This window comes from Chlamydotis macqueenii, chromosome 25, assembly GCF_036417535.1.
Source record: "Chlamydotis macqueenii isolate bChlMac1 chromosome 25, bChlMac1.mat, whole genome shotgun sequence".
Classification (NCBI taxonomy): Eukaryota; Metazoa; Chordata; class Aves; order Otidiformes; family Otididae; genus Chlamydotis; species Chlamydotis macqueenii.
In genome coordinates, this window is record NC_141580.1 from 3,272,825 (window position 1) to 3,293,340 (window position 20,516).

The 20,516-nt window shown below is 46.5% G+C and overlaps 1 protein-coding gene and 1 long non-coding RNA gene across 8 annotated transcripts in view; one reads left to right on the forward strand and one right to left on the reverse strand.

The window, feature by feature from the left end:
* Positions 1-8,558: 8,558 nt before the first annotated feature.
* On the reverse strand, positions 8,559-11,437 carry LOC147597727 (uncharacterized). 2 transcript variants are annotated; one of them, XR_015261093.1, is made up of 2 exons: positions 11,356-11,437; positions 8,559-9,581 (listed from the first exon to the last, which is right to left on the reverse strand). It is a non-coding gene; the product is annotated as an uncharacterized LOC147597727 (long non-coding RNA). The 2 variants fall into 2 exon arrangements; XR_015261094.1 differs by lacking the exon at positions 11,356-11,437 and adding an exon at positions 10,288-10,447.
* Positions 10,657-20,516, forward strand: part of TLK2 (tousled like kinase 2) — a 43,884-nt gene continuing 34,024 nt past the window's right edge. For 2 of the 6 annotated variants that reach the window (XM_086766667.1, XM_086766668.1), the window contains exons 1-3: positions 10,657-10,811; positions 12,918-13,006; positions 14,828-14,893. In XM_086766667.1, coding sequence (XP_086622793.1) covers positions 12,926-13,006; positions 14,828-14,893 — 147 coding nt within the window. In that variant the 5' untranslated portion in view covers positions 10,657-10,811; positions 12,918-12,925. The other 4 variants (XM_086766663.1, XM_086766664.1, XM_086766665.1 and 1 more) reach the window with 4 other exon arrangements.

Genomic DNA, 20,516 nt, shown 5'->3' on the forward strand with positions numbered 1-20,516 from the left:
TTGTTATTTTTAGGGTGTGGTACAACAGGTATTAGAATAAATTTTGTGGTAGTGCTTTTCAGTGCTGGTTTGATTAATATAAATCAGGCTTTCACAGAAATTCACACGCTTCTGCGTGCCTGATCTGAAGGATTTGGGCCATCATTAGGTAACTGCAGTTTTTTTCCTCTTCTGTTACCATGCGTCTCACTAGTGCCTGCTGTCATCTCTCAAGAAGGGAAAACCTTGCGTGATTATCTCCTACCTTATTTTAGTTCATGAAGCAACAAGGTCTGTTGTGTGCACACTGCTGGCTGAAGAGCAGTTCTTGCTATGAAAGTATATCTATTTTGTTAGCTAGACATTTGTATTAGTAGCTTACCATTGCCTAAGAATAACTGTCAACTATAGAGACACGTAGGTTATGAAATAACTGCTGACTTGAAACAGGGGAGAAAGGGTAAAAAGATGAGGAAATGTCACTGCTGTCTTTGGAGAGGCTGCAGGAGTCTTGGAGAGTCAAACCAGGAGCGCCCCGATCTGTGAGGCGCTGGAAGGGGCTGTAGGAACACTCTTTGCTGGGCATGTGGCAGCATGATCGGTTCATAACTTCCACCTCGCTGTGTCACCCTGCGGGTGTTACTGTGTCTGCTGCCTGAAGGCTTCTGAGTCAGGACATTTTGGCCCTTCCTATGAAAGGTGACCCAGCAAATCCATTCACACCACAAAGGCAGGCTGCAGTGCTGGGGCAGGAGTAGAAATGTACCGTTGCTTTTTTTTTATGTATCTAGCCCTTTTAAATAATACTGAAAGGGAATCAAATAACTGGGAAGAGAATTTTTGTTCAATTTCTTGTACTGTATTTTTTAAAGGGCTAAGGAACTTTCCAGCATCTGCAGATGAAATGGGAGGAGATAAGGCTTCTTTCTTCCTAAGCGCATTTGACTTCTGCCAGGCACAAGCCTGACACAAACCAGAAGCTGTGCAGTCACTGCCATGTTCATGCTAAACCTACAAAGTCTGGTTCCGTAGCAAGGTTGGTACCTCAGGCAAGGTCTAGGCAAAACACAGCTCAAAGCCTCTGGGAGCTGAGCACCCTCATGTCTCCTCATCTCCAGGCAGAGAGTCGGGCTTAGCAAAAGAAGTCCTGTGAGCGTTCGACGTGAGGTGACTCGTGTAACCAGCTCTGTCGCTCTCAGTGAAAGACCTCCCATGTGTTACTGGTGCCTTAGACAGTTCCCTTGGGGTCCTTTCCCTCTTGGTCCCTGGAGGGACCCCTCCTCCTGGGATAGCTTTATCTCCCTGCAAGAAGAATTATTGACTGGGGTAAACAAGCAGCATAATTAGTGTGAATTAACGCAATTTGAAAGATGCCTTATTAATCATCTAAAGCCTTGTAAGCAGCACAGGAAAATATGTGTTTAATTATAAACATGATTTATTTCAAGTTCATGGACTCCTCTTTAAATTTAAACTCCTGAATGGAAGAAAATGAAGGCTAGTAATTTATTTGTTTCTGCTTTCAAGGCTACATCCCAGTTGCCAGCCTGGTTTTGACTTGGGCTTCATGCAAAAACTTGCAGCCCTGGGAGCCTGCAGCCATTGAAGTGGCTCTTTGCCTTTCTTAATGCTCCTCATTCTGCTGGAGTACTTAAGCAGTCGCTCAACATGAACCATGCTGGGCAGACATGCTTTTGTTTCAAGTCCTGTTGGTGGTGTTCAGAGAGCAATAAGTTAATGGCCTTGAATTGAGCCAGGCCTCCTACAGATAGATACTGCCTGAGCCTCCTTCATTAATATCCACCAGCTCCCATTCTCTCTGAAGCTGCTGCTCTCCCACACAGCTCTGCTCAGGTGCCTTAGTCCTGACTTGCAGCAGCTTTTGCCATTCCCACCTTGGGCCTGCTGAGCAGGCTGGGTTGCACAACAGCTTTCTAGCACGTTCAAAGGAAATCTCTGAATTCAATTTTACTGCATGGAAAAGCCAGGTTAAGTTCCTTTTTTCTTTTTTCTTTTTTTTTTTTTCTTCCCTTTTTTAGCAGTGTAACATTAGCTTTAAAGCCATTCTAAACCTATCTGCTCTGGTTTTGTTCCCAGCATTCCAGTCTTGTGGTCTGTGGCTGACAGGCAATGCCAACGTAGCTTGTCGAACCTCCCAAGCAGAAGAGATGATTTCATAGCTCTTCAGAGGCACTGCCCCTGCGATTCTGGAGCCAAACATTGTTACACTTCGGAAAGTCTGGTCCTGGCTCTTGCCAGAGGATGGTGGATTTCCTTGGAGGTTTGTAGATTGTTTTGGCTGGAAGGAAACTTTATCATCACCTATTCTGACCCTTTGCATAACCCTTTCACGTAGGGATTATGGCATCAAGCCTGTGTCTTGGGCTGAGCCAGAACTAGTCCTTCAGAAAGGCTTTCATTCCAGCAATGATGCTGAGGGCTCCGGTGAATGGCAAAGAACTCTTTGCTTCCCCAGGTACATTGTTCCTCTCGCAGCATCCTTTTTCCACAGATCAGCTAGAAATTGGGAGGTAGGAAGGGAATAGGCGAGGAAAAGAGAACAAGAAGCCCAGGAGTGTTTCTGATACCCTCACTTCAAAAATAAATAAATTGTAAATTCCACTAAAAATTGGAGCTTCAAGATATTCCTGACAGCACAGGAAAGTGGAAAACGGCAGTCATCTGTAGTGATTTTTACTGTTACAAGAGTCATCATCAAATGCTTCTGACCAGAAGCATACAAGACCAGACGTGTCTTCTCTCCCAAATACTTCAGCCCCACCTTCTCAGGGTATGTCACCACCATTTCTAATTCTGTAGTTAGCTGTGGAGGTCCAGGATAAATGAGACCTGATTATTTTCAATGAAAAAGAGGTGTCAGCAGAAGGAACCTCCATGTATGCATGCCAGACATTTTTGTCGTTCCATCATAACTAAAGCTGAAAGAGCTTCCTTTTGTCACTGGCATTGGGATGAGCCCCAACTGGTCCCCAGTTGGATTCCCTACAGAAATCAAAGATCCAAACTTAACTGTTTTTCCTCAGCACAAATGAAAGATGGACAGGTTTCAGTGCCTACAAGTGAGGGCACGGAGGAGAATGAGGCTGTAGAGATCAAGTTATGAAGGCATTTAGGGAGCATCCTTCCATCCTTGTAAAGACAGATGGAGTCATGCAGTTGTCTTTATTCTCCTGATCAGTCAACTGGATCTGATTTGTCAGTCAGAGCAGTGCCACCACTTTTGGTTTGGTGCCCTATTGGGGAAAATTAGTCCAGAAGAGAGGGTGCATGATCAGGATTGCTTTTGCTATTGTAGCTATTCATCTGCCTGGGCAGGAGTGTGTGTTGCCATGCATCATTCTGTACAGTGTCCATAGGATTCTCACTCTAACAGTGTTGTTGCATATATTTTCAGGGCATAATAGAAATTACTAGAAAAGTGAGGAGGAAGGAGGCATTTTTTTGGAGGACTCCCCTCCAAAGTGAGGTGCTCTAGAGGGAAAGGAATTGTCAGCTCTGTGCCTAATCAGCAAAGCTCTGAAGTTTGTGCTTAGTTCTTGCTGAAGGCAGTAAGTTCCTGTGTGTAAGTGCCTTGCTGAATGGGAGCTTGTATTGCTGAGAAAGTGGGGCACAGTGCAGGAAATTACCAGTGTAGGCAACAGTGAGTGCAAATTTGAACTGAATAGGATACAGCTACCTTTGTTACAGAGAGCACAAACCCGACCTGGCAACTTGGCTGGAGCGCAGGAAAGGAGAAGCAAGAGCAGCTTTAGCCATGCGTGCTTCTGCCTTTGCCTTCTGCCCAAAGGCTGTATGGTATGACAGGAGGTGACAGAAGGCTTTTACTCTTAAAAATATGGTCTTTGACCCACAGTTGGATGAGTGGGAACTGGCTGTGGCTGGAAAGCATTGATGGCAAAGATTGCTAGCAGATCTAATGTGTCAGCACCGGTCTGGAGCTCCTAGCATGTTGGTCTGTGACTATTTCCAGCAAGGAAGAATATCCTGGTGAGGTTTGGACCCTGCTGCTCTGTAATGTGCTACCTTGTATTGAGTAACCCCAAAGAGTCTTCACTGCAAGCGCCAACACAGTGTGTATACAGCAACTTGATTTTGGGGTGGAGAGCAAGTGTGACTGCTGTATTCAGGCTGTTTTAATGTTTCGTAGTCCAAAGGACCCTTGTAGTTCTTGCATTTTCATGTTGTTTGGAGTTTGGGGAGTTCTGGGGCATTGTGGCAGATCCTTTGGCATATGAAACTTTATTTCAGCTCATGTGAAATGGGAACTTGCTGTTTGCAGTCCCGGGTCACGGACACCATGCTCACACCGCTGTGATGTGTGTGGGGAGCACTGGGAGATCTGCTCTACAGCTGCAAGTGGAGAGATACCCTGCCACCCTTCTCCAGGGGCGCTGGATGTGGCTTTCTTCATTCAGAGACAGAACTGACTGATGTGCCCTCAGACTACGACTTCATCCATGGGATCTAGCACAACGTGCAATGCTGGGTCCCCCTCATCTGAGGAGAACCACCCAGGCAGCTACAGTCCTTAATTACACAGCCGCACGGTTTTTTTCCACATTCACTGCCAAGGGTGGATGTGAAGAGGTCGATCAAGGTTGCATGGAAAACTAAATCTGGCTTTTCCTCAACTTCAAGTGACTTCTTCCCTACTGAGATGAGCTTTGTTATGAAGGTTGGTATGTATTTACAGACATTCACACTGAGGCTGAACATACTTACAGAAATATGCGTGCAGTAACTCTAGCTTTTTATTTAATTTCCCTCTTAAACAAATCTCAGAGCAGTTTGTTTAATTGAGGCTTTCAAAAGCCCTGTAAGGTAGGGTGTTATGCCTGTTTTACACAGCAGGAAAGGAAGCAGGGGGCAAATCCTGCTGATAATTATACTCTCTTGTATTCTAGGAAGCTGGTAGTGAGTGAGGACAGGGAAGGATTTTCTGGCACATAAAGGAGCATCACGTTTTTTCAGGTGCGTGCAGAAGAAAAAACAGAGGGTTTTGGTTCCCCTGGGCAGGGCCGTAGCAGTTGTGCAGATTCAGGTGCCTGTGCGTGGCACGCTGCCTCCTCCGGCAGGCAGGACATGCGCTCCCTTGGATCAGAGCACGGCTGTGAGGTTGCTCTTGGCTTCCTGCATGTGTGGAGGTTGAACGACCTGGATGCTTTCCTACTGTGTTCCGGTATCAAAGCCTCCCTAATGGGATACCTGAAGGTGTAGACACAGGGAGGGGCAGGAACAACCTCTGAGATAAACTCCATTGTGTGGGAGGGTGGAGGCTCTCTGAATGGCCTCAGGAAGGAGTCAGGCGATGGCATGTTATCTTTTAGTAGCTGAGACACCAACTTTCTCCCAGTCTAATGAAAATGAGGAGAGCCCTTTTTAATATTCTGAGTGAGGGAAAGGCTGTGCCGGGAGCCTACCCTTACTAGATGCTCAGTCCACACAAGGGTAAGATGTTTTGAACGCTCCTTCACTTGCAACTCATCCCTCCTTAGGTACAACAGAATCTGCTCTGCAGGCAAAGCTTGGCCTCTTCTGGATGTGACACCTAGAGGTGAGATCATCCCACAGTGCTAAAACCTTAAGAAACCTCTTAAGTGCTGGACACTTTTGTTGCTTGGTTTTTGTTTTGTTTTCTCAATGGCTGTAAAATTTTTGGATTTGAAATCACTGATGCCAGCTCTTACATTTTTAAAGTCTTGGGCTATTTGATGATTTTCTCAAGCCCTGAGCTAGAGTCCTGCTATCACTGAGGAATATCAGCTCTCTCTTTTGTGTATGTGTTACATTGTGTTCATACATTTCTAGACATCATGGCAGTACAGAAATGCTAGGGAAAATGTAGTTAGAGTATTTCACAAGCCTGGAAAGCACAGGCAAAGGAAATTCACCAAAAACACATGAAAAACATCAGGAGCTTGACTTCTGGTATTTTATCTTTTCAAAATTCAAGACAAAAAGAACTTGCTACATGCCATGTTAAAATATCTATAAAATCTTACCTAATATGATCAAATCTAACATGGTTTAACGGTGAAGCTGTGATGCAAAGGCAGAGTTTGCCCTTATTTTGCTAAGCACGCTGTGCTGGCTGGAGGGGAGCTCTCGGAGACTGCTCAAGTCGAATTCAGTGACAAAGAAAATGGCTGCGGCAGCTGAGTAGCTCTTCAAAACATGATACAAGTGCAACGTGCCAAGGATATTGCTGACATCCAAGGAGACCAATGCAAGAAGATGAGAGCTGCCACGGGGGATGTAACAGAAAGCGTTAACACTGGCTGATGGCAGACCTGGAGAGCAGGATGCTGTACGGGAGGAGTCTGGCAGAGACGATGGTGTAGGAGGGCTGGCTTGCCCCCATGAATGAGATAATATTTGGTCGGCCATGAATGTACTGCATTGCTCATAACCATCCCCTTGCCAGCTCTCAAACCAGCTTCTCTAAAAAGACCGGAGCTCAGGGACTCTTATGAAGTTAAAGAAAAAGGGGGAGAACATGATAGTTTTTGTGTGTCGCTCAAGTGTGGGCCAGAAGGAGGAATTTTCTTGCATGAGAATTCTTGGAGATCCAAGTCCTCTCTTCTCCTGCTGGGCCAGAAAGTTAAACATACTGAAACTGCTCACAAACCGAAATACTATTGGAAGTCAAGTTGAAATCAGCAGAATTTTGGTTTCCTAACCTTAAGCATTGTTTTAGTTTTGATGCTTTATAGGCTTTTAGAAGTAGTACCTTAAAAGTTGACATTAGAATTTTTAATTGAATCCAAAATTTTCCTATACAAAATGATTACATATTTACGTATTCAAGCCACTTTGAATTAGAAAACCTTTCCCTGTAAAAACAGCCACAAACTGACCTTTTATTGCCAGAAGCACATTCTAATAACTGGGCTTTTCTTGTTTAGAAAACAGAATTAAAACAACAGTCCACCACTTCTCTGTGAAGCCCAAACCTGGGAGGATTAGCTCCTGTGAGAAGTAACACCGTAACAAAAACAAGGAGTCCAAGTGTGCTGTGTCTTATCACCGATAAATATATTTTTACCTTAGAAATGATTGCTGTTCCAGGGAACCCGGTCTGAGATGCAGTGGCACAGCGTGGTAAGAAGTGAAGTACCAGGCTGAGATGGGCAGTGCATCTCTGCTCAAAGCAGTGTCCTGGTGGAGCGTAGGAGGAAAACCTGAGATCACTGACTTACGGGCTCTGTCTGCACTGGGAAATCTGGTAAATCGCTTCCTACAGAGGCTGTGGGATGAATTTGTCTATAATCCTCTTGTACCTACCCGACACTCAGCGTACAGCAAGTGGTACTGTTAAAGGCTACTCCAAAATTTCTGCATACAGCCAGAAATACAGTTGCAGCTTGATTCCCTTCCCCTCTATGCCATAGAAAGCTGAGCTGCCCTGTGAGCTGCTATTTTGGCGTCTTGGAAAGGAAACTGCAGGTGAAAGGGTTGCTCTGAGATGCTCTTCAGAGGGTGAAGGTGGAGAGGATGGTAGTTGAGTTTGCAGCAGAGGACTAGGGAAGGATGTGACTGTATGGCTGACCAAAGCTAAGAGGAAGGGGGTTGTAAGCGCTCGCAGCTTGCTGAAAATCCAAGAGCTGAGCTGGCAGGGTCCTTGGACCCCAAACCACAAGGTTCTTCCCAAAGCTTCTCCAAAATATACCGAAGGGGACGTGCTCCATCCCTGAAATCACAAGTGAGAAGAGAAACCCCGGCCATTTTGCTGAGCCCAGAGGCACGTGGTGCAGGGAGAGGGGCAAGTCACGAGAGGAGGATGGTGTAAGCTCAGCTTATCGGGTTTGTTGCCAGAAGTCACCACGCGCTGCTCCAGCCTGACCCCAGCAGAGCCCAGGACTGCAACCATGGGTCCTGTGTCAAGCCCATAACTTGGTGATGCATCGCAGGGTGTCTTTTAGAAAACATTCCCGTCTCCAGTAAATACCCCAGGAGGCTGTTACCGCCCTGGGCATCTGGTCCTGTCAGAGAAAGGAAGAGCAGGGTCATTGATCTGTCTGACTTTGGTGAAAGTGACAGAGAGCAAAACACTGTTGAGGAAATTATAACCCCATGGTCTTTTCTGTTATCCTACGTGAAAAGATTGACAGTGATATGATCCCTGGCAATGCGTGGAAGAGCAGGAAGAGCCTCAACAAGCTCCTTCTAAAAAGCAGGAGAAAAATTAGATGGAAGTGACCCCCATCAGCCCTGAAACACAAAGATGGAGGGATGGTGTCACAGATTCAGTGTTACAGTGTCCAGTTCCTGGCCAGCTCTCTGAGAGGGTGAGCTGCTCCCTTTAAAGTTGGAGGCATTTCTAGGAGCACTGACAGCGGTCCAAAAGAGCCAAGGGGGGGGGAAAGTCGGTCCCTTTATTGGGTTTAATGGCTCCCAGATCTCCTCCCTCCACCCAAAATCAAACAGAAACGCACAAATGAAATTTATACCTCCCCAAACAATGTTAACTGCAAATAGTACTAATTAGCACTCCCCTAAATGGCTGTGGTTAGCTTACCAGCTGATGGAATATTTAATCTAGAATTTAAAAAAAAAAAAAAAAAAAAAGGAAAAAACACAACACACATACAAAACACTATTTATTTATTTATTTTACAAATTCCTGCCGCTGGTCGTGCTGAAAATGTGACTCACGCAGCAGGAGCTGAAACTGGAGTGGCTCTTCTACCGAAAAAACAGATTAAAGCACAGGAAACACAGCTTGTGAGAACAGGCAGGCGCTTCGAAAGCCATTTGCAACACCGAGGTAACAAATAAGGCTGGGCTCGAAGTACCATAAATTAACAATTTTAAAATAATACAACTTCCCCCTGTCGCCTTGAGAGAGCAGTTTTTCCATGATGCTCCACCAGCTCTTCTCCACATCATTGCTTTTGCCAAACTGGTAGGTTCCAGTTCGGTCATAAATTGCTTGACGTTGGACGTTAAAACAGAGGTGACGGATGTCCCTTGGCTTTCCCTGCCCTCGCCGTTTTGGAAGGTGAATCCTTTCCACAGCTCCAGGAACCTCCGCTCCCATCGTTAATCCGCGCCTGCCTCCCCTCGGACAGGCCTGGCCACTTCCTTTCCCAACAAACCTCTTTTTTTTTTTCTTCCCCCCCTCTCTGCCGCTTGTTTGCTTTTCAGAAAGCTGATTCAGCCTTAAAGCCGAGCGGGTTGCAACGCCCGGCAGCGGCGTTTTGCATTCTGCCCTGGCCGCCTGGGAGAAAGGCGAATAAACTGCGATGTAATCGTTTGTTTGCAGACACGATGAGCCCTTATTTTTATTTTTAATTTTTTTTTTTAATTTTTTTCTTGCACAGCCCAGCCTTAGAAAGGCGAGGGGGAACAGCGGCTAACGGGGAGCTGCGGGGCGCCCAGGGTTGCGTTGCACAGGCGATATCCATGTTTGATCAGCCCCGAACGAGGCGGGGACGGGGACCAGGCCCTCTTCCTGGGGGGTTTGCAGGAGTCCCCGGGGCGAGGGGGTGGGCAGGGGTGGTGTGTTGGGGGACGTCGGGGTGCCCTCGTCCCCTCCCTCGGGGGGATGAGGGTGGTTTTAGGAGCGAGGTCACTCCCAGCTCTGGAGGATGGAAAGGAGAGGGAGTGAAGAACTGGGGAGGGGGTGCGTGGACACCCTGTCCGCACCCTGGAGGGACGCCGGGGGGGGGGCAGGTCAGCCCCTCAAGGGGAAAAATGCCCCCATGCCTGCCCTGAGCCCCCTTTGTGCCTGCAGCCCCCACCCTGCCCTCACCCCCAGACCTCTCCACACCCCATCTGACCCCGCTTGTGTCTGCTGCCGCCCCCCCCCGACCCTCCCCAACCAGCCCATGGCCCGCCCCTGACCCTCTGCCCCCACCCCAGGCCTATGTGACCCCCCCCCCTACCCTCCTGCCCCACCCCGGCCTGTCCCGGCCCCCCGGGCCTACTGACCCCCCACCCCCTACCTGCTGCCCCCTCCGCCGGGGCCCCGCCCCTGCCCAGGCCCCGCCCCCCCCGCGCGCTGACCTGCCCCCCCCCCCCGCGCTGACCTGCCCTCCCCGCCTCTCCCCCGCCCTCTCGCCGCCGTGCAAATCTCGCGAGACGCCGCGTGCTTTCACTAGTGTGTGTGTGTGTGTGTGTGTACACCAATCGATCCGGGCCGGGCCCAGCGCCGCGGGGAGGGGGCGAGCACCGGCCCCGGCACCTGCCCGCGTCCCGCCGTGCCCCCATCTCCCCCCCCCCCCCCCCCAGCTTCCCCAGGAAGCGAAGGGGTCCCCGCAGCCCCCTGCCCCGAGCCCTCCCCACCTGCCCGGGCGCCGCCGCCCGCCGAGCCCTCCCTCGGGCCTTTGTCCTGCCGCGAGGCCTTGCGGCTGCCGCCCGCCTGCGCGCACCCCGGCCCGGCGAGGTTTCTTACGCGAGGCCGGGGATCTGCGGCCTATCCATCCCTTTTCGCTCCCCCACACCCGCCCCGTCTCCTTCCCCGCCCCGGAGCCGGCGAGGGGCGAGCCCCCACCTTCCCCCCAAACCCCCCCGCCCTGCTGCCGCCGCCCCCCTCTCCTCCGCCCTTCTCCCTCGCGTGGAGCCCGGGTGTCCGCAGCGGCGGCGGCGCCTGGCTCACGAGAGGCCGCGGAGCCGCCCCTGGCCTCCCCCTCCCGCCCGTGCCGCCGCTGCTGCCGCCGCCGCCGCAGCAGGTTCCCTCCCTCCTCCTCCTCCTCCTCCTCCTCCTCCTGCCCCCGGCGGCGGCGGGATCCGAGCGGTGCCCGGGGAGCGCTCGGCCCGGGCAGGAGGGGATAGGAGCGGCGGGGCGGCGGCAGGAGCAGCAGCGCCAGGTGAGAGAGTCCGGGGGCGGCGGGGGAAGCGCGGGGACCCTTCTCGCCTCCTTCCCCGGTGCCGGGCCCGAGGCCGCCTTGGGGGCGGCGGGGCCGAGGGGGTGGTGGTGGTGAGGCGGGGGAAGAAGCCGGACAGCGACCCCGGGCCGCGGTGGAAGCGAGGGGCGGAGGCCGTTAAACGCTCCCCGCCGCTGGCTGCGGCGGGGCCGGGCCGGGGTCACGGCGGGAGGGCCCGAGGCCTGTGCCCCGAGGCGGCGGGAGCGAGGCCTGGGCACGGCGCAGCGCAGGCCCCGCGGGTTCGCGGCGCGGCCCAGCCCGGCGGGTGGGGGGTAAGAGTGGGGCGAAGGTGGGGGGTCGGCCCAGCCCTGCCCGGGGGAGCGCGGAGGCCCCCGGGGCGGCGGGGGAGGTGAAGGGGTGGGCACGGCCTGTGAATCCCCGGCCTGGGAGTTGAGGCGGTGCTGCCCGGGGTGCCGGGGAGGAGGAGGAGGAGGAGGCAGGCCGAGGCGGTGCAGCAGCTGGCAGCGGGGCAAGGCTGCTCACTCACCGGCTTATTTTCAAACGCGTGCCTCTGTTTCCCGAGTGGGGTGGGAGGTTGGGAGAGAGGTGCTGAAAATCACCCCGCCGAGGAGTCAGGAGGGAATGCCGTTCCCTGCTGGGAGGGATGGAGGGGGGGGCGTCTGGGGCAGTCCCCAGGCCCCGGGGGAGCTCGGCCCGGCGGCGGGGTGAGGGGAAAGGCTCGGCAACTTGGGGCAGTCCCTTCCCCAGGCCAGCATCCCAGCCTGGGGATGCGATTCCCCCCGGATGGTCGCCCTGTGCCCCGTAATGCGGGAGAGACCTGGGAGTACTTTAACATCTTTGCGTTCATGGCTGGTCTGTCATTTTCCTCGGTGCACAGATTTCCTGTTTTGAAAACTAGACTGATAGCTTTGTTGGGGTTTTAAAGCCAATAGTAGAAATAGGGTTCTCTAATAACTACATTTAGTATGCCATTAGTTTTTGAGGCTTGTTACTGGTTTGGGAGAGCAGTTGTAAATGCCCCCAGATGGATTCACTTTGCCCCCTGAAACTTAGATCTGCAGCGTTTGGAGGAAACGGCAGGGACAAAATGGACAGTTAATAAAAGGAACAATTGTATACTGCCTATTCTAGAGGGCACTTGCTGCCCTTCAAGAACTTTCCTCATTGCATATGCTCTTTATACAGCAAATCTTTATCTTCTATGTCTTTTTTTTTTTTCCCCCTCTACCTTAGTCCAGAAAATGAAACTGGAACAGACATTTCTGGAAATGAACTTGATTGGTGCAGTTGAGAAGATGTGCTTCACAGTTATAATGAACATTGAAATTTGTCCCATTTTTTCACAGTTCAGTATTCGAATTGTGTATTTCCTGATTTTTAACCTGTTTGCACAACTATGCTGGGGTTTTTTTTTGTTTTTTTGGTTTTTTTTTTTTTTTTAACCCTTCAAATAATGGCATCTGTTGTGTTGGATTGCCAGGAGGTCCCCCAGGTACACCCAGTATATAGAGGAAGCTGTTACATTAAAGGTATCTGATGCTTTACTCTATAGAGTAAAAGGCTCAAACGAGCATTATTTTCTTCTTATAATCCCTTTCTCTGCTTGGAAGAACCGAAGCAGTTTTTAGTGAAATCTGGAGTTCGGGGTGATCTAGTATTTCCAGGATTGACCAAAAATAAATTATGGGGTAAAGAATGTTGCTTTTTTTTTTTTTTTCCCCTAGTCATGCAGCACGACTGAAAAGCTCTGAAGCTTTTAGTCATAACACTCTGGTCCCATGTTTTCCTTTTAATAAAGCATCCAGTGGGAGAATGTGACATAATTGGTTTCTTGGATTTAGAGATCTTGAAATGGCTGGTACGACAGATAGAAGAGGAAACTCTCCAGCAGGGTTACGGTTTAAATACAGTAATATGGTGGCAAAGTCGTGTTATTATTGCATGGCAATCTTGCATTTCTGTTGCAAGAAAATGCTTTTTACATGGTTATGCTGCAGAACAGGCACTTCTGAGTCTTGTCAGTGGCACAGAATATTAAATCTCTCTCCTTTCCTTGCATTGCATAATCTGAGTGTTGTTCTCTCATAGCAGCAGAAATGATGGAAGAATTGCATAGCCTGGACCCACGAAGGCAGGAGCTACTGGAGGCCAGGTTCACTGGAGTTGGAGTTGCTAAGGTGAGTATGAGTACCTTTGGTAACAGGCATGGCTGCTTATCCATCCTGCGCTACGCTTTGGTTTTTTAGTTTCTACATTGATAATTTTGCTTTGCCATAAGTTTTGTATCAATAGTTGTGTTTTGACTGCTAATTTGCTTGAAATATGTTTAAGAGGAATGAAAATGGGATCTCTATGAGCAGATGCTTTGCTATGCAGAAGATTCTGGGTTCTAATTAAGTTCTTAGGAGTTGCTCCATCTTAAGACAGCTTGTACACCCCCAAAAACCCATGACAACTTTGTCTTTGGAAGTGGGAATCTCATCTGTCTCTTCCTTTCTCCAAGAATGCATTGGAGACCTGAATTTGGCCACTTGTTAGATACAGTTTCAAGTTGACCACGTTTGATACAACATGTAACCAGAGTTAATATATTCAGGAATTCGTTCAGTTCTTTGTGGGTGCAGCGTGCTAAAATGGTGTACTCGGTCGCATAGAACGCACACAAAAAGTATTTGAAGGTAAGCTCTCCTATATTTGTGATCCACAACCTGCTAGTAAAATCCCATCTTTGTCCTCACGTACAACTTTGTAACTGTTTAGGAGCTGCCTTTTTAAAGGCACTTAAACAATAACATTGTGTGGTTGCTTGATATACTAGCATTAAGCTGTTAGCTCTCCAGATGTTGTTGGTAGTGTCTCTCTGAGCAACGAAATGGTGGCAGAACTCCTCTTAAACTAGTTCAGTGATAAGGAGTTTCCTTTTGGGGAAGATACTGAGTTTTGGACCACACAAAAGTAGATGGTAAAACAACATATCATGCTAGATAATTTTCAGAAACCTCTCAGAATTATCTAGGGAAGAAACTTTGTAGATGCTGGATTTCTTGGAAAAAATTCAAAGCAAATCAGAACTTGAAAAAGGGTTTCATTTAAGTTCATACTTCTTCTGATCTGTACTTCAGTCAGCACTCAAACAAGGTTAGGTCTTGAAAGGGAGCGCAAGTAAAACGTTCAGCTGTAAGGTAGTGTAGTAAGGAAGATTGACACTGGAAGTTGTTAAGGGGTAACAACTTCAACTACTGAAGTAAGACTGTAGGGGTTTTTTGATCTTTCCCCCCACTCTTGAATCTTTTTTTTTTTTAATCTTAAAGCTTTTACGAGCATGAAAGTTTATGCTCCATAAAGTATAAACTATTTTGAAATACTTGTTTTATACAACATTGCAACTTTTTATGTACTTTTTCATCTGTTTCTTACCGCTTCCCTCGTGTATGTCACTTTAATATCTTTAGCTGTACCAGAATAGATAAAGCCAAACAACTTTCTAGAGTAGCTGAGACTTAAAAGTACAGACACTAGCATTGCTTTAAAACAGTGCCAACATACCTAATGCTTGCAAATAATGTCAGGAACTATTCCTTTTAAAGGAGTAACCTTTAAAAGATACCAGAAAGCAAGTCTTAATTATGTTTTCAGTATGTTTGGAGCAGAAAGTACATGCCCTTTCTCTGTAGGGTGAATATTGAAAACTCATTTTTGTTTCTAAAGCATGTCCAAGTAAAAAAGCCTCATTTCTTGGAGGCTTCACTTTGAGCAAAGCTCTTCTGTTACTGAGTTTTATTTTTGCCTGTTGTTACGCAGTATAGTGTTTTACTTTGTATTAGTCAGTAGCCTGTTAAAGTGCATTACACTTATTTCAAATAACATATATTTATTTACTTGCATACTTGCTAATTTGCAGTAGATCAGCCAACCATTTCTATGAATTAGCATGACTCTACTATGTTGCAGCAAATCTTGGTTGCAATATTAATCTCAGATACTACGTTCCCTCCCAGGTTGGTGCTTCAAATTCCCTCCCTACCCCCCCAAGTCTCCGTCCGTCATGCTCCGCACTGGCATTGGTAGGTCATTGTCTTAAAGGGAATATATTGGGAAAGCTGTGATACAATTTGTATGATTCAACAAAGATTTTTAGCTCTCTCCAGTTAAGTGTTGAAGGAAGGCTACGTAGGGTTAGTGCCATCTAGTGGGACTGGGCCTGGCACGTCCTCCTGGGATAGAAGGTATTCTGTTGCTGTTTATTGCATAAAAGGAAGAAATGTCATCTTAGATGCTCTCCGATTGGGTGAAGGCAGCAGGCAGTTAAACTGAGCTTCCTGCCTTCCACAGACTGGGTGTATCACTTAGTGTGTTTGGTTAGGTTTCTTTTATGTTTAAAAATACGGGATATATTCTGGACCCGCGTAAAACTAATGCGGTAGTTTACATCCTTACTAGAGCTGCAGCTTTAAAGCCCACTTTCCCTGCACGTTTGCAAGTGAAGAACAATTAGATGTGTTTCTGAGAAATGAGTGAGACTAAGCTGATCTAGAATAAATTTTTAGGCTGGAAACTAGGAAAAAAAGCTTCTGGCTGTCGGAGTCATGGGATTCTGGAAGAGCTTTCCAGTAACAGTAGTAGAGGACAGAAATCCTAAACTGTTTTGGAAACAGCTGTGTGCTGTCACCTCCTGTGGTAGCTGAAGGCACAACCCAATGACCGAGGTCATTTGCAGTCCCAAATGCCTCAAAATTCTGTTGCAAGCCTGTGATGAATTGTCTTACTTAGAAGCTGGAGAATATACTTCTCCAGAAGCTTGGAGTTAATGCAGGGAATCAAATTTATGAGCAAGGAATGTGTCTAGGCAACTGTTATGTGGTTCATCCAGGTCACTAGATAGCTTCAAAAAGCCAGCTATGCCTTAGATGTCAATTCTTGCCATATGGTAAAGTGCCGTTCTTCCCCAAATTTGCAAAACAAGTCCTTGAATTAACACACAAGTATCTGACACCTACAGTATTCCTGCTTGTTTAGCTCCTGTTTCTGTTTACGTACTAGGGGCAATCTAAGCGCGTTATTCTGACTAGTCATCTCAGACATCTTCCTTGGGTCAGTAGGTGCAGAAGACAAAATGTAGTTTGTTTCTGTAGATAACATTGTTTAATTTTGTCTGTTCTAATCTTCTGCCTCCCTTCCCCCTGTTTGGGTGCTGCCTTTAAGATATCAGGTGGGTTAACTCCAGCAGATTTGTGTCATTTCCACAGACTTTTCCAGGATAAGCATCGGAATAGGTAACTGTAGTGGGTGAATCTGTATTTGCACATGGCTTGTCTCAGGCTTAACCAGGGTGGATCATCACAGCGGCACACGTATCTTCTACAAATTTGGTCTTTAAAAGATCTCCAAACTAAGTTGTGTGCGCCACTTTGTTATAGCTGAACTAAGAAGGCTGAAATATTTCTAGAGAGAGTAACCTTCTCTGTTGTGCTGTAGGAATCTTGTAGATCCAGATGACTGTGCTAGAATTGAAGAAGTATTGGTCTTGGTGGTAGCTAGTGCTCCCTTTCCTCCCTCTTTGAGGTAGCGTAAAGAGGGAAATGAAAATAACCCGAAGAGTGTCACTTATGCTGCAGAACATCTGCCTCCTAAAAGAGAATTGCTCATAAAAAAGAACAACATTTACTTGTATTATTTTGGGATTTACCTTTTCTCTGTCACTCTAGCAGTCTCAATCAGTTCAGTAACTACCAGTTGTGTGGTCTGCTTAGCAACATTTTTAGCAGCAAAGTTACCAAGATGAGGATTTGTATTTGAGAATAATCATGTCTTCCGTGGAGGGAAGTGATGCTGCATAGTGATAGTCCTTAATGGGACCTAAATGATACCACCAGAAAAACTAGTTAGTAAGAGTTTTGAAACTTAGAATTGAATTTATCAGCTACCACAGAATGTGCCAGGTCTTTATGCCAGATACTTGAAAATTGTTTGGATTCTTCCGTGTGCAACATGACTTATTTCAAATGTGTGGTCTGGCTACTAGAGCCCAGAAATAGTTGTTAGATTTCAGTTCTATTTCTGCACCTGAAATGAGGGTTAGGGTGAATTGCGTGGCCCTTTTGTCCACTTTGCCATCAATAAAATAAAAATACTACTTTTTCAACCTGAGAGAACTCTTGAGGCATAATGGGAGCCAAGCAAATCCGGTTGCAAATCTGCTTACCCATCTTATCCGGTGGAGGTTACCTGTGAACATCTGATAGTAGATTAACTTCTCATGGCAAAAGGACCTAGGTGATCTGGGGATTTTATTATGGGCTATAATACCGAGCTTGTCTAAAAGCCCAATTAAGAAGCAGGCTGTAATTCTTATGTGATGCTTGAAATAAGGTAAGAATATGTTAATTAAACTTGTCTTATACAGTAGCACTGGACCAGAGTAGCTGGAAGACTATTTAGCTGTTTCACTTTGCTGTAAGCCTGCATGCAGTCAGCACTAACTTTTAGTGGAACTAAGGATTGAATTTTTCCCTTTGAAATCTCTTGATTTACTACAGAATTCGGAAGAACTCAGGTTACCTTGGCTTGAGGTAATGAAGCATGTCTCTGCCATTGAGTTAGCAAGAGAATTTTGCAATGCGTGTTGCTGTAAGTCCACACTGGAGACTGTGATTAGGCAGCTTTAATTCCTAGAGCTCTCTTTCAATACCAGGAGTTGGAGAGCACAAAATGGAGACTGCCCAACGTAAGAGTTGTGGACAGGCCTGAGGGATCATTTTTGGAAGGTTGAAGAGGCTCAGGCAGTGCACAAGTGATGCAAGGCAGTAAATAGCCTTGAAGAGAAGATAGGTAAAGGCGGTCTGAGTCAGGCTGGCTTTGTTGTGGAAGATCCAGTGGGAGCTATTGTCAGACTAAGTTGTTTCTATTGAAACTTCCGCCATTGTGCCTTATTTGTGGGCTTTCCAGGGCTCTTGCAAAGGGAGAAATGACTAACCAGCTTGTGTGAGTGGACAGAGTTTCAGTTCTTGCCTTTGAGTATGAGTCTTGAAAGTGCCTGCTACGTTTGCATCCGCTTCTCAACATGGAGATTTTGTTGTGCATAGGTAGGTCACGGACTTAGAAGCAGCAGTTGATAGGTGAATCACAAGGGAAAAGAGCATACCAGCTTATCTCAGAAAGAAATTCCTTGCAGAGGAGGAAGTGTGTGCTGTTCTTGTGCTTGTCATTTGGGTAAACACTATAGAAACTATTAGCTTATTTCAGATGACCCACGTATTTTGAATTTTTGCTGAGCACCATCACCGATTCTCTTGACAGGGTACAGTGGGTGAGTGGGCTGTAAGTGATAGCAGAAAGTGCAGCATTATCCCAGAGCGGTAAATGCTAGAAAAGCCAGATGCCAGTGCAAATGACTTCTTCAGGAACAAAATTTATGAGCCCTTCCTTTGTAAACTATTGCATGTTTATTATTCCCTACTGCTACTTCCCCAGCAGTATTCCGATGTTACTATTATTTGCCATTGCTTCCTTGTTTTTTTCCAAAATTCAGGTTTGTTCCTTTCATTCCTTTTGTGTCGTGACCACTTAAAATGGTATGCTAAATTAAGTACTGAACATTTATCCAATGTCAGTTGCTGAGTTAAATATAAACAGTCAGGAATGATAAAACATAAATTGGAAGGGTTTTTTTTTTATACACACACTCACTGACTGTTAGTTGAGGGAGATGTGCTCAGATGTATGGTTTCTTATATCCCTTGTCTAAACCTGCTGCTATAAGCAGCTGATAATGTGAGGTTGTTTGTGAAAGCAGATATCTGGCTGGATGATCAGGGAAACTTGCTTTTTCTTCCTCTCCCATAACTACGTGAAAAGAGGTGCAGCTGAGGACTAGGCCACGTTCCTTAAACATCCTAGGTGTTGCATCTTTATTACTTTGAAACTCGTTCTAATGAACAATTTGTGCTTCCGTAGTCAGAATACCTCAAAACAAGACTTTTTTGCCAACTTTGACGTGAACAAGATGCTTTAGCTCCTTGCCTGTAAGGTAGGCGTAATCCTTTGTTGTAAGTTGAAGTGTCAGTGGAAGGCCCCCTAAAAAGTCATCAAGGGAGAGGAGGGGTCATGCAGTAGAAATGGGTCAGAACTTGCCTACAAAGAGTTAATTCTGTGTGTGTTTACGGTATCAATACCATGAGAGTGAACTGGCTGGATACTTAACAGACATCTGACAAGCTGTTCTCTTCTGGTTCCATGACAAAGTAGTTAGTTCCTTTTCACCCTTTCTACTACCACATTGAGTTCAGTTGTAGGATTTTGTCAGTGTAGTTTCTAAAGGAAGGTTTAAAGTAAAGGGAAGATAGGTTTTTTGCTCTTCAAGAATCTGTGATCAGAACTGAACTGCTCTTTCATTGATGCAAAAAAAAAAATGGGTTTGATTCCAATTGAGCTGTAAATTACCCATGTGGAATAGTCAGTACAGGTAGTTGTGGTACTGGAAGCAAGAAGAACATTGTGAATTTTGCATTAGGTGTTTTTCCAGCTGCTTACATTCCAGAACTTTACATTCAGATGCAAACAGAGTGGATCTTTTTTGTACTGGAGAGGGTAAACTTGTATTTCTGAAAAAAATCTTAGGATTATTTCTAACTGTAGGCAGCCTCATGAGTTTATTTCTTCAGGTTGCCATGGAATACAGGTCATGGCTGAAACATTGGCCCTTCATAAGCTACTGATGTACCCTTTCAACCACAGTGTTCCTAAAAAGCTCAAATGTGGCATTTTGGGAGCAGCTGTTCCTGTCATTTGCTATCCATGTGCAAAATGGAGGCAGCAAGATTTAAGCAAATGTGGAAACAACTTTCACTTTCATCTTCATCATGTCAGAACCCCAGCCTGTCCATCCGAGACCAGCAAATGCTAATTTGCTGAGATGCTCCTGCACCTGATAAAGCTTTCACACTTGCACAGAAGGTTGACGTCTTGAACGTGCTGCTGAGGTTTGTGCTCATGACAGGGAGCGAAGGATTTTAGAGGACAGCAGTTGTGCAGTTTAAAAAGAAGCTTTTTACATGGGTGAAAAGATTAACTTTCTGTGGCCGCTTGCCGTAAGATACCACATTTTTTTAATCAATGAGGCCTTCATGTGGATGTAGGTTAGTGTTGGCACTTCTGTTAAGTCCTGTTGGCCAAGGAGTAAATCCCTCGCATAACCAAGAGCTGTAAGATTTGTGAGCCATCACATTGGACGGGGGGGAGCTTGCTTCTTTGTTTAAAAAGCAACTAGATTCTAAGCTTTTGTATTGCTGAAGAGATGAGGTAAAACATCTTTCTGGTGTTGAGTTATTTGTGTGATGAGTTGAAGGGTAGTGGTATGGCTTAAGGAATATAATCTGCAATTTTTCTTAAAGTAATTTGCTTTTAAAAGGGAACCCTAAATGTGTAGCTTCTTGAGCTGTTCAACTGTTGCTTTTTTTGTTTGTTTCATTTTGTTTGGGGTTTTTTTTGTTGTTGAGGCAACTAAGCATGTCCTTTTAGGAGAAAGAAATTTGATAGTTAACATTTACAGTGTAATAGAGAAGGTAAACAGAACTTTTACTTTCTGCAGATGCCTGCTTGGAAATTGGGGTTAGCAATAGCTAGATGGTGTCACAAGTTTAGTTTGGTGGTGGTGTTTGTCTTACAAATGGGGGAGAACTGCTACCTTCA